At 47.4% G+C, this 17,984-nt stretch overlaps 1 protein-coding gene across 2 annotated transcripts; it reads left to right on the top strand.

Moving 5' to 3' along the window:
• Positions 1 to 75: 75 nt before the first annotated feature.
• WDR91 (WD repeat domain 91) lies at positions 76 to 17,839 on the top strand. Of its 2 annotated transcripts, none has more exons than XM_081878626.1 (15): positions 76 to 234; positions 2,867 to 3,046; positions 3,284 to 3,491; positions 4,540 to 4,622; positions 5,064 to 5,203; positions 5,938 to 6,106; positions 6,929 to 7,087; positions 10,157 to 10,356; positions 10,676 to 10,826; positions 11,490 to 11,584; positions 11,964 to 12,132; positions 13,247 to 13,355; positions 14,158 to 14,270; positions 15,328 to 15,525; positions 17,228 to 17,839. In XM_081878626.1, the coding sequence occupies exons 1-15, from the start codon at positions 112 to 114 to the stop codon at positions 17,390 to 17,392; spliced, it is 2,262 nt and encodes a 753-aa protein (XP_081734752.1). In that variant the 5' UTR covers positions 76 to 111; the 3' UTR covers positions 17,393 to 17,839. The 2 variants fall into 2 exon arrangements, with proteins under 2 accessions (XP_081734752.1, XP_081734753.1); XM_081878627.1 differs by having other exon boundaries at positions 106 to 234; positions 2,871 to 3,046.
• Positions 17,840 to 17,984: the final 145 nt, after the last annotated feature.

The following is a 17,984-nucleotide window of genomic DNA, read 5'->3' as shown; positions in this document are numbered from 1 at the left end:
TGGGGGAAGCGAGGGCGGCGGCGGCGGCCGGGCGAGGGGCGGAGCGTGGCGGCGAGGGCGGCGCGCGGAGCTCGGAGCGTCCCTCCCTGTTCCCCGTGACCCGGCGGCGCGATGGCGGCTGCGGCGGAGCGCACCGATGAGCTGGTGCGGGAATATCTGCTCTTCCGCGGCTTCACGGCCACCTTGAAGCAGTTCGACGCGGAGATCAAGGCGGACAAAGAGAAGGGCTTCCGGGTGAGGGTGGCCCGGGAGGGAAGCCGGCAGGACCCGCGGGTGGCTGGAGGGAAGGAAGGGCTGGGGGAGGAGGAATTGGGGTTAGCAGCTCCCGCCCGCCCCTCCTCTTTCCTTTTCCAATTTAGCTCACGAACCTGCAAGGAGCAGCATTGCATTACGTGTGAAATGCTCCGCGCCTGGGATTTTGAGCGCCCTTGCCAGGGCTGCGTTGACACTTGCTGCCGCGGGCTAGATGGGCCTGGTGTTGCGGGCGGGTTGGTTTAGATGGCCTTTGGGTTCCTTAGCAGCTAGTCCAGCGTCCCCCTAATGGCTGGCTCATGCAGCCCCTTGTAGCGGCACCCGTGCCTAAATTTAAGCAGGCCTCCCCGACAGGAGCAAGTGCAGGCTAGCAAGGAAGAGGAGAGAGCCCGAGTAGGGTCAGAGTACTTCCCTTTTCCTCAGCTGAGTAACTGCAGTCCTGAGTAACTGTAGTCCTTACGCATCTGGAATTAGGAACAGGGCATCAACGAAAATATATTTGGCATTAGAAGTAATACACAGTGTGTTTCCCTTTACACAAAGCTCTTGAATGGGGTTTCAGTAAATTCAGATATGTATAAAGCAGTACCCAACACATTGCACTTGTTAAACAGAGCCTAGATAATTTGAATAATATTCTCTTGAATTCCACAGAGGAGAGTTCTAACTGGTCTTTCTCTTCCCTCTTCAGCTATACTGAATATAGACAGTGCAAGTCAGCAGCAAAATTTAAATTAGCCCAGGTTGGTCAGAAGACTCAGACTGTTAAATTTTGCTGCTGACTTGCACTGTCTATATTCAGTATAGCTGAAGGCTAAGGGATGTTGGCATGTGATAATGAGCACACTTGGAAGTTTTTCACACTGAAAAGGATGCATGTGATTCAGCTGATGGGCAATGCTTTCTGCAGGGCTTGGCTGTGTGCTGAGTTCACCAAAGGGAACTCAGATTCACTTCTGAGCCTGCTGTGTGTCTACCTCACATATGACTTCAGGTATAGGACATGTGAGTTTGGTGTTAAGGAAATGGCCTTGTGCTCAAAATTTGCCTAGGGGCTAGTGGTTGCTCATCCCGAAAATAGAAAACAGTCCTGTCTGAAATCAGTCCCAAACTGATTGGAGCAAGCCCCACACCCCACACTTTATTTTTTTCCAGCTGCAACTCTATATAATGGGATTAATAGTCCCCTGCCTTATAAGATTGGGAATGTAAATGATAAAAGGATTGCATGTGAAGGCCTAGTATCAACACAGATTGTTTTCCATTCCAATGCAGTGTTTGAAACCATAATTTCATATGTGATTAAAATTATGCATATACTGTATATGAATCATTACGTTGCATTATGACCCTTCTGTGAGGGTATATTAAGAACTGCCAGATTTTATTGCCAAGTCCTTCCTTCCATTTTTTTGGTGAGGGGGTCTTTTGCCAATTCCTCCAGAACATGAAATCCCATCACCTTACCTATTCATATAATGCTTTAGTTTTGATGTTAGAACTGCCTGTCACATTGGTATACTTCCAGTTAAGCTTGTTGGAAAGTGCCATCTCTACATTTGGTTTTTGGCAGTTTTCTTCATCTTTCTGTCTTCTTCATTCTGTTCCCCCTGATTCAAGCAACCTGAGTAACTAGCCAATCTCATTTAGAGTTTTGCCTTGTGGAAGCAATAAACTGGGAAGATAGAACATTGACCCAGATTAGCCTCTCCAACCTGGCGCCCTCTAGGCATTCTTGGACTTCAATTCCCATCACCCCCAGCCAGCATCACTGGGGGTTAGGGATTATGGGAGGTGTAGTCCAGTGACACCTGCAGAGCAGCAGGTTGAGGGAGGCTGTGTTAGATAGACAATGGGATGCAGCACAATAATTCTTACTGGGCCTGCTGAGAAATTACAGTGCCAAGGATGACTTTAGCCTGGTTTTGAAATAAGTTACCCATGTTTTGTTGAAACCAGCTTCCTTGTTTTCGGTGAGTCTCCCTAAACTGAGTGATAAAAGTTCCATTTGGATGTGGCAAAACTGGAAATATCAGTCAAACATAACATTTATAGCCTCTTTTCAAGCCTAGCTGCTGTAACAGAAGGGAACATCTGCCTGGAAAATCTTGGCAAAGAAAGCAAGACTTTGATTCTTTCTTCTTTCCTTGCACCCCCCCCCCCGCATGTCAGTACACAATATCATAGAAGCTATGCTTTGTTTATATCAGAGGTGGGGGACATGTGGCCCTCCAGATATTGTTGGATTCCAGCTGGCTAGGGCTGATGTTGTTGTCCAAAATAATTGGAGGGCATTGAGTTGGTGAGGGCTAAGAGGTTGTTCTACAAGCGGGTTGACAGACTTACTGCTTTGGAATGATGTTACTAGGTCCTTCAGCACTGCCAGTGACTCAGAGGCACTAAGGTGCCTCAGCCCCAAAAGGAAAACTGAAAGGTATTGCTAGTGGCTCTTGGAATTCCCCACTTGAGGCTCATAACTGATGCAGGTTGTGTAACCTGACCTTGTCTCCAGCGTTTATGTGTGGTTTTTGTTATGGCTTTTGGTGACAGAAGCTGACAGTTAACGTGGGCAAGAACTAACTGGGTTTTTTGGGGTTCTGTGCTGTCTCTTCAGGTAGATAAGATAGTGGACCAGTTTCTGCAGTTTGTTCATAGCTATGATCTGGCTGCCCTTCGGGATTATTGGAGCTACCTCGACAGACGCCTTTTCAGTCGATTGGAAGATATGTACCGACCTACCGTGAACAAGCTGAAAATTAGTTTATACCGCTACTACCTCGTTCATACTGTGCAGGTTTGTGTCAAGCAGATAGCTTTTCTTCAAAATACAATTGGTTTGTTTTAAGAGTGAATATGTTGCCTTATCTAACAAAATGTTGTACGCATCCTTCTTCTCTAGAAGGTGTGCAGTTAGGTGGGGAAAAGTACTCCTATCACCCTGCTGTGTCCAGAACAGAAACCAATATTTGCAGCTGCCGGAGCAGCATTAAAATTTGTAATCTGAACCCCTTTTCTGTTTTCTGTGTTTTAGACAAACAGGAATGACAAGACACAGGAATTCTTTCTCAAACAAGCCTCTGAACTTCAGAACCAAGCTGAGTGGAAGGACTGGTTTGTTCTACCTTTCATCACCAATCCAGATGCAAATCCTACTTTTGCAACATATTTTTCCCGCCAGTGGGCAGACACTTTCATCGTTTCTCTGCACAACTTCCTCAGTGTCTTATTTCAGTGTATGCATATCCTTTCTAGATGTGAAAAAATAGTTTTAATTATGAAACAGCTTCATCCTTTGTTCTCTCTCACTTTCTCTTGCTGTCTTTTTAAAGAGTGGGTAATCAGCTTTCTGCCATGTTTGTTACAGAGCAATGGTGTGGCTTGTTAGTCTGGTCCATCTATATCATCTACAACTTATGGATTTATATCTTTTGTTCTTTCGGCAGATCACTGTCCTCATCCCCACTTTATCAAAATTGCTTACTAAGGAAACCAAGGCCAAACGTAATGCTAGAATATTTTATTCTGGACTGTAGCCCACAAAACTGGCATGTCACAACTAGACCAACTGGGCAAGAGACCTGCAGTCATTTGTCAGCATTATGTTACTTCTTTGCAGCTCAAGCATTTTCTCGATAGTGTTTCAAGCCACAGACAGGTGATGGTAGCAGCCAGTTGTGGTTTTTTCCTGTTTTGTATAATATATATTCCTCCATCTTCTTCCACCCAAATATATAAGAAATATAAATCCCTGAGTAGTGGGGATGCCAAGTGAGGAGTGAGATAAATATGATCTCACAAACTACCATGTTTCTAGGGACACTCTTAAGACCTGTTTGGTGCTGCCTTTGGTGGGCAAGGTGTTAAGAAATGGATTGATTTAAATTGCCTTTTCTATTGTTGAAAATCAAAACAGCTGTAAAAGTGGCATCAATCTCCAGATGGCTAGCTCTGTTAGTCTGTTGCAGTGGAATTTATTTATTTATTTATGTTATTAAATTTATATACTGCTTGGAACAAAAAAATAATAATCAGTAAAAATAGCTACTTTAAACATTAAAAAATAGTTAAAATCAATGATATGCTACAAAGTAAAATATATGCCAACATTCTACATATCTAGGTAGGTTTATTATAATGTTATCCCATAAAAGGTGTTTTAGTCTTCAAGGTGCCACAAAGCAACCTGGTACCCTTCAAAACATCTAGAGAGCATTCGGTAGGCAAAGTCTGCTTTAGAGGAAGGACTTCCATTCTTGCTTTAAGTTTTTCACCCTTAGCCTTTCTTACCTGTACCAGTAATCTTGAACTTTGAGACAGAATGTCAGAGAAGTTGTTTCCTGCAAGAAGAAAATGAAATTCTGCGTCAAAAGGTGAGAATGTCCGTTCTCGAATTCTCTTATGTACAAAAACTGGAGAACACATGTTTAAACTTCAAATTGAGCTATTGACTCAGAGCCAATAAATAGTGTACGATATAAACTGTTGCATGATATAAAGCAGGGGTCGGCAAGGTTTACCTCACCTGGGCAGGTTCACTCCAGTGGAGATCCCTTCGTGGGCTGGATCGTGCGTGCATGCCCATGATTTCCGGCGCCTGCGCAGACACGATTTCTGGCACTGCGGAAGCAGCAAACGGGGACTTGCCGAGTGGGCAACTCAGTTTGGGGGCGGCTTGTGGGCTGGTTAAACGACCCCCGTGGGCTGCTTGTGGCCCATGGGCCTTAGGTTGCCGACCCCTTATATAATCTTTGCATGGAACCTGCAATTCATCTCTCTCTGTTCTCCCTCTCTGTAACCCCACTTTTTTTCAGCTGTTTGCCTTGCAAGCAGAGTACTTCCGAATAAAGAAAGAGGAGCAGCAGCAGCAGCAGGAAGAGGAGGAAGAGCTGATTCTCCATCACAAGCTTCCTTCCTATGTGACCAACATGGACCATCTGGGGGACTCAGAGCTGTGAGTCTGTATGTGAGAGGCCAGGACAAACAGCTGCATGATTGGATGGTAGAGGCAGATCTTGGCCCTTTTGCCGTTGTTCACTTGCTGGCAAACTTGGACAAGCAGCTTTGGAGAAGTGCATGTTCATTCAGAAAGGTCCACAAAGATTTGAGAACGGTTGGGTGTTTTCTCTCTCCCCTGCTCCCTGGTCTTGCAGAACCAATTGGCTGGCCTCTCCCTTTTAAAAAACCCAACCACACTTAACGGAACAGTCTCTTTATAGGAGTTTTCTATCAGAGCTTCATAACTTTAAGTTACTTTTAAATGTCCTTTTGTTTAAAATGTGGGAAATCTCATCCTGCGGTTGAGCATCATGCATCTTCCTGAATCTATGGAGCTCCCTTAATGGCTTTATTTAGTTTATTTGCCTTAGTGGAACCTTCCACCCACGTCTGGGACTGTCCACTAAGGTTTGCTGCAGGCTCTGTTCCCTTGCAGCCATTCCTAACATAGCTGTATAGTCCAGGAGCTGCAATTAATTCAGAGGTGACTTCTTGTTTAACTCTAGCAAATGGAAGTTCCCTAATGGCCCCAGTCCTGAGCTGGGGAGGAAGACGTACAGAAATCCCTGCTGTTATCTCCGTGACACACAGCATGATGATGATGATGATGATAGTGGGACTTTTTTTGAACTTGCCTCTGTCTAATGGACCTGATGCTGAGTTTTTTGAGTTTTCTGCCTTTTTTTCTAGTGACATGACATGCAACCAAAGAAGCCCTGCTCACTCTCTGCAGACCCGAGGGGGATTCCTGTCTTCTCTGCTGTCTCAGAGCAAAAAGGGCTCCTCTAGAACAACAGGATCCAGCTCGGCACAGACTGGCGTGGCGTCGGTGGGCAAGAAAGAGCAATCAAACCACCAGGTGAGGTACCTTAAGAGCAGCCAGGCTAACACCTGTGTTTAGAGTCAGGCTGGATGTCTGCTGTGTTGATCTTAGGACTGATTTACAGGTTGCTCTTTTGCATTTACATGAAAGTAATGTGCTTATTTATTTTTTTTAACACCTTTCATCAAGGAAGATCCCAGGGTAGTTGATTAAATAGCTGATTGAAGCAATAACATTTACTATGTCATCAATACAACCATTAACAAATGCTAAAGGTTTAAATAAGTATGGCAGTGGGCATCGCAGTTACAGTGGGCCTTGAGAACATCAGTTTTCCCCAAAGACCTGGGCAAAAAGAATAATCTGTTAAGATACCTCTGAAAACCCAGCAGTGAAGGTGGTGGCTGCACCTCTAGGGGGAAGGAATGGCACAAGTGCCCATTTGCCAACTGTCCTCCATATTAAACCGCATGTTGATGGTAACCTGCTCCTGGCAGGTTCTTGTATTTTGCACCTTGTCCAAGGATGGTGACTGGGATATACTGAGGACCTACATCCAACAGCCACTTCTCAATAACCTTTACAGCAACCCTAAGAGGTGCACAGGCTCCTAGATCAACTGAAATAAGTCACAGCTGGTGCTTCTAGGTGGCATGGGGGTGTTCCCCTTCTCAAATCACTGAATTCTTCTGCTATTTCCAAGTTGGGTGGTGGGGTAATGTGCAAGGGACACAGAACCAATCGCATGAAAGGATTCTCACAAATGATGTTCCTAGATGTGTTACGTACCAGAAATTTCAGCTTAGGCACAGTATCTGGGAGAGCCAAAACTTGAGAAGTCTTCTCTTTGCCTTCCAGAGCACCAAAGGAAAGGAGGCAGCCACTGCCTGCAAGGAATTAAAAAGTCACTTCAGTAGCCCAGTGGCAGCAGAGTCCAACTTCCTACAGCAGCGTCAGAGGCGTCTGCAGGATCATGGGAAGGAAAGGAAAGAACTTTTAACTAAAACAGCTTCCCAGGTATGGACTGGTGTGTCTCTGATGGGTTAGAGAATGGGATAAAGTCTTCTCTGTATTTCTGTGTGCAGCAAATCACATGCAGGCAGTCTAGTAATAGTCAGGCTGATGATTTGTCTAAGCAATGCAGATCCATGTGTGCCTGAGCAGATAATTACTTACTGTTCTGATTTTTTAAAATGAGAGTCTCATGTTTGGATCAAGCAGGGAATGAAGAATCAGAATTGTTTGCTTTACTTAGTGACATCCTCACGTGTGAACTAAGTCGGGGACAAAGGGTTCTCCTTAACCCCCATCCCCTCCTCCTGAATAAACTTCAACACTGTCTTGAATGGAGTTCTTCCCTTCGGCATGTCAGCTGCTGTTCTCTGGTTTGTGGCTCTTGCACATGGGAGTGAATCTTTGGCACAACCTTTCTTGCTGTTGACGCTAGGAAGCATGAGGCTAGAAATAACTTTGTCCGTTCTCTCTACCTGTTTGCTAGGGAGAAATGACACAATGTGCACAGAGATGTATCCCTGGCTCTTGTCCAAATGAAAGCTCCTGTGAGCTGGAATGGGCCCCAGTCCTTCAGTTGTCTATAGAAGCAGGAGGGAGCTTGCTTGCAATCATACATCTTACCTCCGAACCTCTTGGCTGTCTGAATGGAGCGGGTACTGATTTGAAGGCATTTTCATTCAGAGCATTGACCTCTAATGGCAGTGGCTGTGCATAAGCAAGAGGCATGTAGGTGTCGTGTGTCTAGGAGAGAGGTCCCACTGTGCCAGCAGCACAGAAATGAAATACCCTTCAAACTGAAAATCTTTTAAGAATCCTTAGCTGCCATTTTCAGGAAGCTTTCCGCTGGGACCCTAAGATTTATTTCCTGGGTCGTTAAGAGTTACTTTAGACCCCACTTTTTTGTAACCGAATGCAGGGCATATACTTTTTGTTTCAGTGGACATGAATGACTGAATCTAATTGCCCATTCTCTTGCAAAGAAACCACATTTGAAGAGACTTGTTTGGAGGGTTTTGGAGTTCCTTGGTCTGCTCTCACGATCTTGAATTGCAAACTACCGTATTTTTCGCTCCATAGGACACACTTTTCCCCCTCCAAAAATGAAGGGGAAATGTGTGTGCATCCTAGGGTGCGAATGCAGGCTTTCGCTGAAGCCTGGAGAGCGAGAGGCATCGGTGCGCACCGACCCCTCTCGCTCTCCAGCTTCAGGAAGCTATCCACAAGCCTTGCAAGCCCGGCGGGAGGTCCCGCGAGCTCATGAGGCTTGCGGGCAGCAGCCTGCAGCCCCGGCGAGTGTCCACAAGCCTTGCGCGCCTGGCGGGACCTCCCGCCGAGCGCACGAGGCTTGGGGCGGCAGCCTGTTGCCCAAAGCACGCGGAGCCCTCCGGAGGGCTCCCCGTACTTCGGGCGAGTGTCTGCAAGCCTCGCGCGCCCGGCAGGAGCTCCCGCCGGGCGCGCGAGGCTTGGGGCGGCAGCCTGTTGCCCGAAGCACAGGGAGCCCTCCGGAGGGCTCCCCGTACTTTGGGCGAGTGTCTGCAAGCCTTGCGCGCCCGGCGGTAGGTTCCGCCAGGCGCGCGAGGCTTGGGGTAGCAGCTTGCCGCCCGAAGCACGCGGAGCCCCCCGGAGAGCTCCCCGTGCTTCGGGCGAGTGTCTGCAAGCCTTGCGCGCCCGGCAGGAGCTCCCGCCGGGCGCGCGAGGCTTGGGGCGGCAGCCTGTTGCCCAAAGCACAGGGAGCCCTCCGGAGGGCTCCCCGTGCTTCGGGCAAGTGTCTGCAAGCCTTGCGCGCCCGGCAGGAGGTCCCGCCAGGCGCGCGAGGCTTGGGGCGGCAGCCTGTTACCCGAAGCACGCGGAGCCCTCCGGAGGGCTCCCCGTACTTGGGCAAGTTTCTGCAAGCCTTGCGCGCCCGGCGGGAGGCTTGGGGCGGCAGAAGGGTCTCCTTCTGTTCCTTCTCCAGGTTCGCTGAAGGGCGATGCCCCTTCTCCCTCTCTGCGCAGCACCTCTCCTGTGAAGGAGGGACGCTGGGCAGAGAGAAGGCGCAGTGCTCCTTCAGCGACGCGTCTGTCCTGGCTTCTGCTTTAGCCCTGCGCAGCCTCTTTGGGCAGGGGGAGCCTTCATCCCGCTGCCCTGAAGAGGCTTGACGCGGTTACCCCAGAAGCCAGAACAGCCACACGGTATCCCAGAAGCCAGATCCCTCTTGCTGTTCTGGCTTCTGGAGTTCAGAATAATTTTTTCTTGTTTTCCGCCTCCCAAAACTAGGTGTGCCCTATCGTCCGGTGCGCCCTATGGTGCGAAAAATACGGTATCTCGACTGCAGATTATTTGATAAGGTTAAAGAACACTGGCCCCAGCACGGTTCTCACTGCATGCTTCCTCCCATATTGGAAATCTGATCAGTCCTGCCTTCTGTTTCCTTCATCGGTTGCTGCTCTGTAAACAGGCCCAGCCTGCTTCATTTCCTGTTTGGATTTCTTTGTGTGCTAACTTTGCTGAAAAGGGAAAATGTCTGCTTCTGCTTGGCATTTTCCACTTTCTGTGTGTTGCTTTGTATGTGTATTAATATTGCTGAGGAGCCTCTGGGCACCAACCAAAAGTTAAAAGATGCAGCCTTTGTGTTGCATTTTGTGTTTGCCTGCCTCTCTTAACGCCCCAGCTAATGGCAGGGATACATGGAGAGCTTTTTCAGGTATGGCAAATTATCCAGGTGTATTAGTGTGAACTCCATGGACTGATGTCCCTCTGCTTTCCACGATAGTGTGGAGAAGGATACTAGATTGAAAGCTCCAGGCTGTTGGTGATAGATGCTGCCCTCCCCTGCATTTCATAGGCAGGGCCTTTCCCCCAAGGCTGGTTTCTCTGCAAGCGGGTGGAACATGCAGAAAGTGAACAATGATGCCCGTCTATGGAAGGTGGTTACTGCTACTTGCAACATGCCTGGATGCATTTTAGCTGCTGGCATGATGCAAAGCTCTGCCTTGGTTACCTAAAACTCTGTACTCACTGAGATGGACAAGAGTAGCTTAACTGATTTTCCTGGCTTGCTGTACTATATGCAGGGTCCTTCTCTTGGTTTAGGGGCAGAATGTTGACAGGAAGATGGAGGCTATTGCCACTGAAACAGACCCTCCCCCTGAGCTGCATGCTGAGCAAGCAGAAACCCTGACCAAAGCTTTCGGGTCCAGCATAGATGCTGGAGGCATCAGGCAAGAGCAGCCATTCATTGTCCTGAGCCAGGAGGAATATGGAGAACACCACTCATCCATCATGCATTGCCGGTAAGGGGTACTCCCCCTTGGGGGAAGAAGAGGATGGCTGTCAGGGAGCCACTGCGGTTCAGTGGACTTGCAGTTGTGGGGTCTGAGCTTGGCTATGGCCTTGGCATTCCCCAGCCCCTCAACTTCTGTTCCTTATCTGCAATATGTAAACTGTGACTTTGACTTTTTGTAAGGATTGCAAAGGGCTCTGCATGTTTAAAGTACTATTTTAATGATAGTGCCGGCATAGTTTGTATGAAACGTGGCAGAAGAAAATCTTGAGGAAGCTGTAATCGTGGGGGTTGGAAAGGACCATTGCATAACTTCCTTCTGTGCTTAGGGTTGACTGCTCTGGTCGAAGAGTGGCCAGTTTGGACGTGGATGGAGTCATCAAGGTGTGGTCTTTCAACCCCATCATGCAAACGAAAGCATCTTCCATTTCCAAGTCTCCCCTGCTTTCCCTAGAATGGGCGACCAAACGGGACAGGCTGGTGAGTATCTGGGCTTGGTGCAACAGGGAACATCTGGAACTGCTGCTGAAGCATCTGTAACTACTGTATCCTAGATTCAACCTCTGACTAGTCTTAGATGTCCCAAGGCCTAAACTGTATTGCATGGTACTTCCTGAGGGCAATATATCCCTTCCCATGAATGCTCAGCACAGTTGATCATTCTTCTATGAACAAAGTAGGTTTCCCATGGCTCTTTCCAGATTCTGTTTGATGCAAAGACTTCATAGCCTGATTGACCACAGGATGAGAGATTGTACAAAGGAGAACAACAATCTTTACTAATTTCCTAATCGGGTCACCAGGGCCTCAGCCATTTCCACACACTGCATCCTTGTAATCTGTTCCTTCCAATTTGATGCTCTGTCTTTTTTCCTTTTTGGTCTTTTTGTTGGCTGCCCTTTCTTTCCCCCTGGAGAAAAATGGAGCAGACCAAGTCCTGGGTGGAGAGAGATGCGAGACTTTTAGACTTTGGTCATTGCCAAAGGTGCAATGGATGATGGAAGGGTAGCAGTGACAGGGTGGAGGTGGGGACAGCGAAAGACTAAACAGAAATGGCTGCAAAGGTTTTGGGTAAGGTGGCTAGAACAGGAAGTCGCCGCCACCCAGCCCTTGATTAACGTTCTCCTTGGTGCTGTGTTCCAGTTGTTGCTGGGTAGCGGAGTTGGGACTGTTCGTCTTTACGACACTGAAGCCAAGAAGAATCTTTGTGAAATCAGCATTGATGAAGACATGCCCAGGTAACCCCTCCATGTACAGCACCACCCTGATGGAAGAACAGGCCAGGCAGAGGGATTGCTAGTTCTTGATTAATCCTTCCCTTCTGCTCATGTTTGGCCATGACTATCAAAAGCTACTCTTCTTTGTTTGCACTCCTCACTTAGAAACACCTCTCTGCCTCTTAACATCCAGAGGCCAAAGGAATAGAGAATAAAAGAAAGGGAACCGCCCATAGCCCCAATTTAGTGAGAGGCTTGTTTGGATGCATGGTTTTTACGGTGTTGGAGTAGGGGCTGAAGAAAAGTTGGATCAAAGCCAGAAACGGCTGCTTTCCAGCCTGGCAGCTCATGGACTTCCTGTGCAGAGCGCCAGGGCTGACTGTGTCTGTCTCTGTTTCAGGATCCTCTCCCTTGCGTGCAGCCCAAGTGGTGCTTCTTTTGTGTGTTCAGCTGCTGCGTCTGGCCTTGGCAATCAGCTCGATCATGGAGCTCAAGATTCTGGAGGGAAAGGCATGAATCAAGTTCCAGGGAAACTGCTTCTATGGGACACTAAAACCATGAAGCAGCAGGTATGGTTGTGTTGTTTCCTTGAGCTCAAAGAGCAAAGGGGAGCGTTCACAGATGGGGAATTTGTGGCCCTCCAGCTTTTTGTTGGTCTACAACTCCCTGAGCCCTGGGAATGCTGGCCGGGTCTGATTAATGTTGCATCCCAGTTGCTTTAATATTGATCTGTGCCAGTTATGAACAGTCTACTGAATGTTTGTTGTTGCCACCTTATTATAATGTCATAAAACTCTGGCTGAATTTTTAGGCTTTTCTCTGAACTTGTCAGGAGTGTTCTGAATTGTGCCCCCACCCTACCCCACTCCCCATTTCTATAGTTCCACAGTCTGTCCTCCTTTCCATTCATGTGACTTTCCTAACTTGCCATCGGCTTGGTTGTGTTTTTGTCTTCTGGGCTCTGCTGCTTCCCCTACTCTGCCCCCCCCCCCCCGGTAGCATCTGCCCTTCCTTCCATCTCCTTGTGGTTTAGGCCAAGTTCCTTCTCCAGTTTGGTCTTATTCACCCATTCCCTATGTTTCAGGCAATTTTTTTTAATCCTGGAACACAACCAAAGAGGACCTCAGTTTCTCAAGAGCGTGGCTTCACTAGTGGAAGCAAAATAAACTAATGACACTCTCAGAATGGATCCAGTCTTCTTGCATTCCTGTGTGCTAAGTCGTGATGGGTTGTGGCAGCCACTGACAAGTGGGAGAGTCAGTGCCCACACAGGATTTTGCGGCAGAATTTTAAAGTTATTTTTCATGTAAAGGAGACATGCCTGAAGAAAGTTATGCATCTCTCTCCCAGGAGCATAAGAAAGGATATCCTTCCTTGTTTACCCAGAGTTATATTTAAGCTTCTCTCGAGAAACAGTTCTCAGACTTCTGTGGTGAGAGGCAACAGTACAAGAAAGCCTCTGAGGGCAAGATGGACCGGATTGGTCAAAATGTCTCCAATTCCCTCTGGTGCAGAACTGAGCAGGAGAGGGGAAACCCAGATGGAGTGAGTGTCCATTTAGTTGAGCAACCCAAGAGCTCTGAGTAATTGTTCCCCTGTGTGTCGGCTGTACAAGCAAATTTTCTAGGGCAAAGGACATCTAACTAAGTTCTCTTTAACATTTTGTTTTGTTGTCTTTCTCAGCTCCAGTTTTCTCTTGAACCTGAGCCCATTGCTATAAACTGCACAGCCTTCAACCACAATGGGAATCTGCTGGTCACTGGAGCAGCGGATGGCATAATCCGTCTCTTTGGTAAATTGCCAGCCAGGAATACAACTTAGATTCCTGTAACACAGAGAATAGGGCGCCTGAGGCTGGACTGTGGCTCACAGCACCCCTGCCCATTGGCCGTGCTGGCTGGCGCTCATGAGAGTGCAACATCTGGAGGGCCAGAGGTTCCCTATCCCTGCCTGTAATGTCATAGCTTGGTGTATTCATTCTAAACTCTTTTGGTCTGAGGATTTCAAATGGGGGGGCACCCACTGTGAACGAAGAATGTGAGGTGTCAAGACACCTGCTTCAGGCAGAAGTGATGATATTATGCTGAGAGCAATTGAAAGATGGGATTCTTTCCATGCTCAAAGCATTCTCCACACCTCCGGTTCTCCACACCACCTTCAGAGAGCCCTCATTCAGGGAGATGTGGGGCAGAGTGAGACAGAAGAGTGTCCTTGCTGCTGTATCTTTAGCACCCCTTTACCCTTCTTTGCAGATCACTGTGTGCAGCAAGAAATGCACAGACGCAGAATGTTCTGTGCAGCTTTCAATATGCTCCTTTGCCAACTAGATGGTCAGCCCTTCTTCTCTGTGGGAGACAGTGACTGGCCCAAGATCACCTAGTGAGATTCATGGGCCTAGTGGGGATTTGAGCCCCTGGTCTCCCAAGTCCTAGTCTACCACTGTAATCACCCAACTACACAGACATGGGGAAGAAACAGTTTGGGGAGCCTTTCCGCTGCTTCTTCTTTAGAATTCTGTGAAGATTTGTTGTTAATTTTAAAAAGGCACACTTAAAAATAACTCCCCACCCCACCCCTTTTATGTACCCTTTCAGACATGCAGCAGCATGAATGTGCTATGAGTTGGAAGGCCCATGATGGGGAAGTCTACTCTGTTGAATTCAGTTATGACGAGAATGCTGTTTACAGCATTGGAGAAGATGGGAAGGTAAGTTCTAGGGAGACGTGGGGTTGTATCAATCTATTTTTGCGTTTATCAGCGTACTGCTTCTTTGACCGCACACGGGGCTCTCAAAGCAGCTTACCATGAATGTGAAATAGCCAAATAAAGTCAATAACCACATATTCAGGTAAAAGCATTAAGAATCCATTAATGGCAGTGACATCTGATTTGCATAATTCCACCCAGAAAGGATCCGGCGGCATGCTGCACCTTCTCAAGCAAGGTGGTGCACCAACCCCATGGACGGGAAATGCTGGTGTCCTGAAGGCAGGAATCATAGAATCATAGAGTTGGAAGAGACCACAAGGGCCATCGAGTCCAACCCCCTGCCAAGCAGGAAACACCATCAGAGCACTCCTGACATATGGTTGTCAAGCCTCTGCTTAAAGACCTCCAAAGAAGGAGACTCCACCACACTCCTTGGCAGCAAATTCCACTGTCGAACAGCTCTTACTGTCAGGAAGTTCTTCCTAATGTTTAGGTGGAATCTTCTTTCTTGTAGTTTGGAGCCATTGCTCCATGTCCGCTTCTCTGGAGCAGCAGAAAACAACCTTTCTCCCTCCTCTATATGACATCCTTTTATATATTTGAACATGGCTATCATATCACCCCTTAACCTCCTCTTCTCCAGGCTAAACATGCCCAGCTCCCTTAGCCATTCCTCATAAGGCATCGTTTCCAGGCCTCTGACCATTTTGGTTGCCCTCCTCTGGACACATTCCAGTTTGTCAGTGTCCTTCTTGAACTGTGGTGCCCAGAACTGGACACAGTACTCCAGGTGAGGTCTGACCAGAGCAGAATACAGTGGCACCATTACTTCCCTTGATCTAGATGCAATACTCCTATTGATGCAGCCCAGAATTGCATTGGCTTTTTTAGCTGCTGCGTCACACTGTTGGCTCAGTGGTTGTGTTTTTCCTGGGTTTTTTGCCAGCTGTCATTTCTGTCTCCACTGCTGCAGATGCCACTGCACAGCAGAATGAAGAAGATCAAGTGTTTTCCTTCTGGCATCTAACGTAGAGTCTCTTGTTCCCCATCCTAGTTTATTCAGTGGAACATTCACAAAAGCGGCTCCAAAGTGTCCGAATATGCTCTTCCCAGAGATGCCACCGGCCCCTTTGTGTTGTCTGGCTACAGCGGATACAAGCAGGTCCAGTTCCCACGTGGAAGGCTCTTTGCATTTGACTCGGAAGGAAACTACATGCTGACCTGTTCTTCCAATGGGGGTGTCATCTACAAGGTACTGGCTGCTAGTCACGAAAGTTATCTGCTACATCCAGGATCAGAGGTAGCATTATACCTCCTGGGGAACAATAGCTGGAGAGTGCTACTGCGGTCACATCCTGCTTATAGTTTTCGCCAAGGCGTGTGACTGGACATTGCTGCTGACATTTCTGCCTTCATGTTTAGTGGGTGGGAGGTGGAGTTCTGCACCAATGGAGTGATGCTTATATTTATTTATTTATTTCATAACGTTATTTATTTATTTATTTATATTTATTTATTTCATAACGTTTCTATGCCGCTTGATTTTTTTTTTTTAAAAACACACCTTCAAAACAGTTTACAAAAAACCCCAAACCCAATAAAATTACCACTGAAAAAAATTAACAACAGTAATTTAAATCTTTCAAAAAGTTAGAACAACTTGCAACAACTTTCTAAACATCTGAGTAGGCTTGTCTAACCAAAATTGCTTTTAGCAGGCATTAGAAAGAGTGCAGTGAAGGTGTCTGCCTGATATCAATAGGCAGGGAGTTCCAAAGGGTAGGTGCAGCCACGCTAAAAGATTGAGTTCCTACAAATTCAGAACAGGTATTATGTGGCACCAATTCTGCCTCTTGCACATGGAGCAAGGTGATCTCAAATGTAAACTGATCCCAAGCTGCTAGGGACTTTTACGAATAGTATGGTACCGTGCTGCAGGCAGCAGGAGGCAGCAGGCCAGTGGAGGCTGGCAGGGCTGAGCAGAGGGGCATGTCTGCCTAATTCAACTCCCCAGTCCCAGCAAAGGGATTTGGATTGCCTTGCCAGTGTCTGACCTCTTGGTTTCCTCGCCTTAAATATAGCTGCGTTGTTATGGGCTTCCCTGTTCTACCTACTGCATGTCCCCTGCAAGCTTTGACAAGGCTAGTTCAAGATTTCTATACTGCCCTTCAGGGCTCCTTCCCATATTAGCCATTATGCCCTCAAGTTTAGCCACTGCCTTTTGAGAACCAGCACAGCCTCTTATTTGACTTGGGACAGAGACCTCAGAAACCTCAAATCCCACTTCTGCCTGGCCCTGCTTGGTAGCCTAGGCAAAAGTCCTTTATTTGGGCCCAGATCCTAATATGTGTATAATATAGATGCTTGTGGCCTGGATCATAAGCTGCTAATCAGGTAGGTGAAAAAGATGATGGGAAAATGCTAGTGGCATCCATCACAGCCCTCAAGGTGTCCAGCTCAAGTGATTTGGCTATGCTAAATCTCACTACCTCCTTCGTAGAACTACACTATTCTGGTAAAAATGAGTGTGGCTTGTGCAGCTAGACTTCTTAGCAATCCCTGGCCCCAGTTTGAAATCTATCACAGAAGCTTGCTAAGTGTTGATTGAGAGCCAGTGTGGTGTAGTGGTTAAGAGGGGTGGACTAGTAATCTGGAGAACCGGGTTCGCTTCCCCGCTCCTCCACATGCAGCTGCTGGGTGACCTTGGGCTGGTCACACTTCTCTGAAGTCTCTCAGCCTCACTCACCTCATGGAGTGTTGTGGGGGAGGAGGGGAAAGGAGATTGTTAGCCGCTTTAAGACTCCTTAGGGTAATGATAAAGTGGGATATCAGATCCAAACTCTTACTCCTCCTCCTCCTCCTCCTCCTCTTCCTCCTCCTCCTCCTCTTCTTCTTCTTCTTCTTCTTCTTCTTCTTCTTCTTCTTCATGTTTGCCTGCCTTTCTTCTCTTTCAGCTGAACAGTAACGACAAGGTCCTGGAGAGCTGCCTCTCTCTGGGAGGACACAGGGCCCCGGTGGTCACTGTGGACTGGTGCACAGCGATGGATTGTGGGACCTGCCTCACTGCCTCAATGGATGGAAAGATCAAACTAACCACTTTACTTGCACAGAAGTCATAGAGGAAACTGTGCTAATAGGAAAGCACAAACTGTTGACTTTTTGGAGGGAGAAATCAGTATTAGCCATCTAGATTCAGACTATTTTGGGCAGGAGAGGCTGTTTAAACCACTCGTCTTAATGTTGCTTTCTCCTCTAAGGTTGGAAACTTTTTTAAAGCTGATGCCAAACCACTGCCAGATAGGAGTTTCAGTTACAGCCGTTCCCCCTAAATTAAATTATGCTCTTAGCAGGCATGCACTGATCTACAAGCTCTTTACAGTGACAACCAGCCCCGTTTCCCCCTCCTGGGTCCTCAACAGCACATGGCCATAAACCTCCAGGATTGTGCCAAGGTATGAGATACAGACTTGTAAAGATCCCAACGGAAAACAGGGCCTGTGTGAAACCTTAACAGTATTCTGTGTCTGCTCCTGTGTTTCTTATTAAAAGCAAATGTTTTCATTGCATTTTTCCGGTGTGTGTTGCTTCTGCGGCTTTAAAAGAAACTTCAGGGACCACGAGAATCATTTAGCCTAACCCCTTTGCTGTGCATGGGAAGAGTAACACAGGTCTTCATCACAGGGTGATGCGGAGGGGAAACTCTTAAGTTTC

The sequence above is a fragment of the Podarcis erhardii genome, assembly GCF_964252035.2.
Source record: "Podarcis erhardii genome assembly, chromosome: 10".
In the NCBI taxonomy this organism is placed as follows: domain Eukaryota; kingdom Metazoa; phylum Chordata; class Lepidosauria; order Squamata; family Lacertidae; genus Podarcis; species Podarcis erhardii.
Note: the sequence above shows the minus strand (reverse complement) of the source record. Positions and strands in the feature narration are given on the sequence as shown.

What these genes read in the sequence shown, in the direction of transcription:
- WDR91 (XM_081878626.1), top strand. Translation starts at nt 112, where the DNA reads ATGGCGGCTGCGGCGGAGCGCACCGATGAGCTGGTGCGGGAATATCTG. An exon ending in CTAAAACCATGAAGCAGCAG is followed by an intron (nt 12,133 to 13,246) that starts GTATGGTTGTGT and finishes TGTCTTTCTCAG; the next exon opens with CTCCAGTTTTCTCTTGAACC. An exon ending in TGGCATAATCCGTCTCTTTG is followed by an intron (nt 13,356 to 14,157) that starts GTAAATTGCCAG and finishes GTACCCTTTCAG; the next exon opens with ACATGCAGCAGCATGAATGT.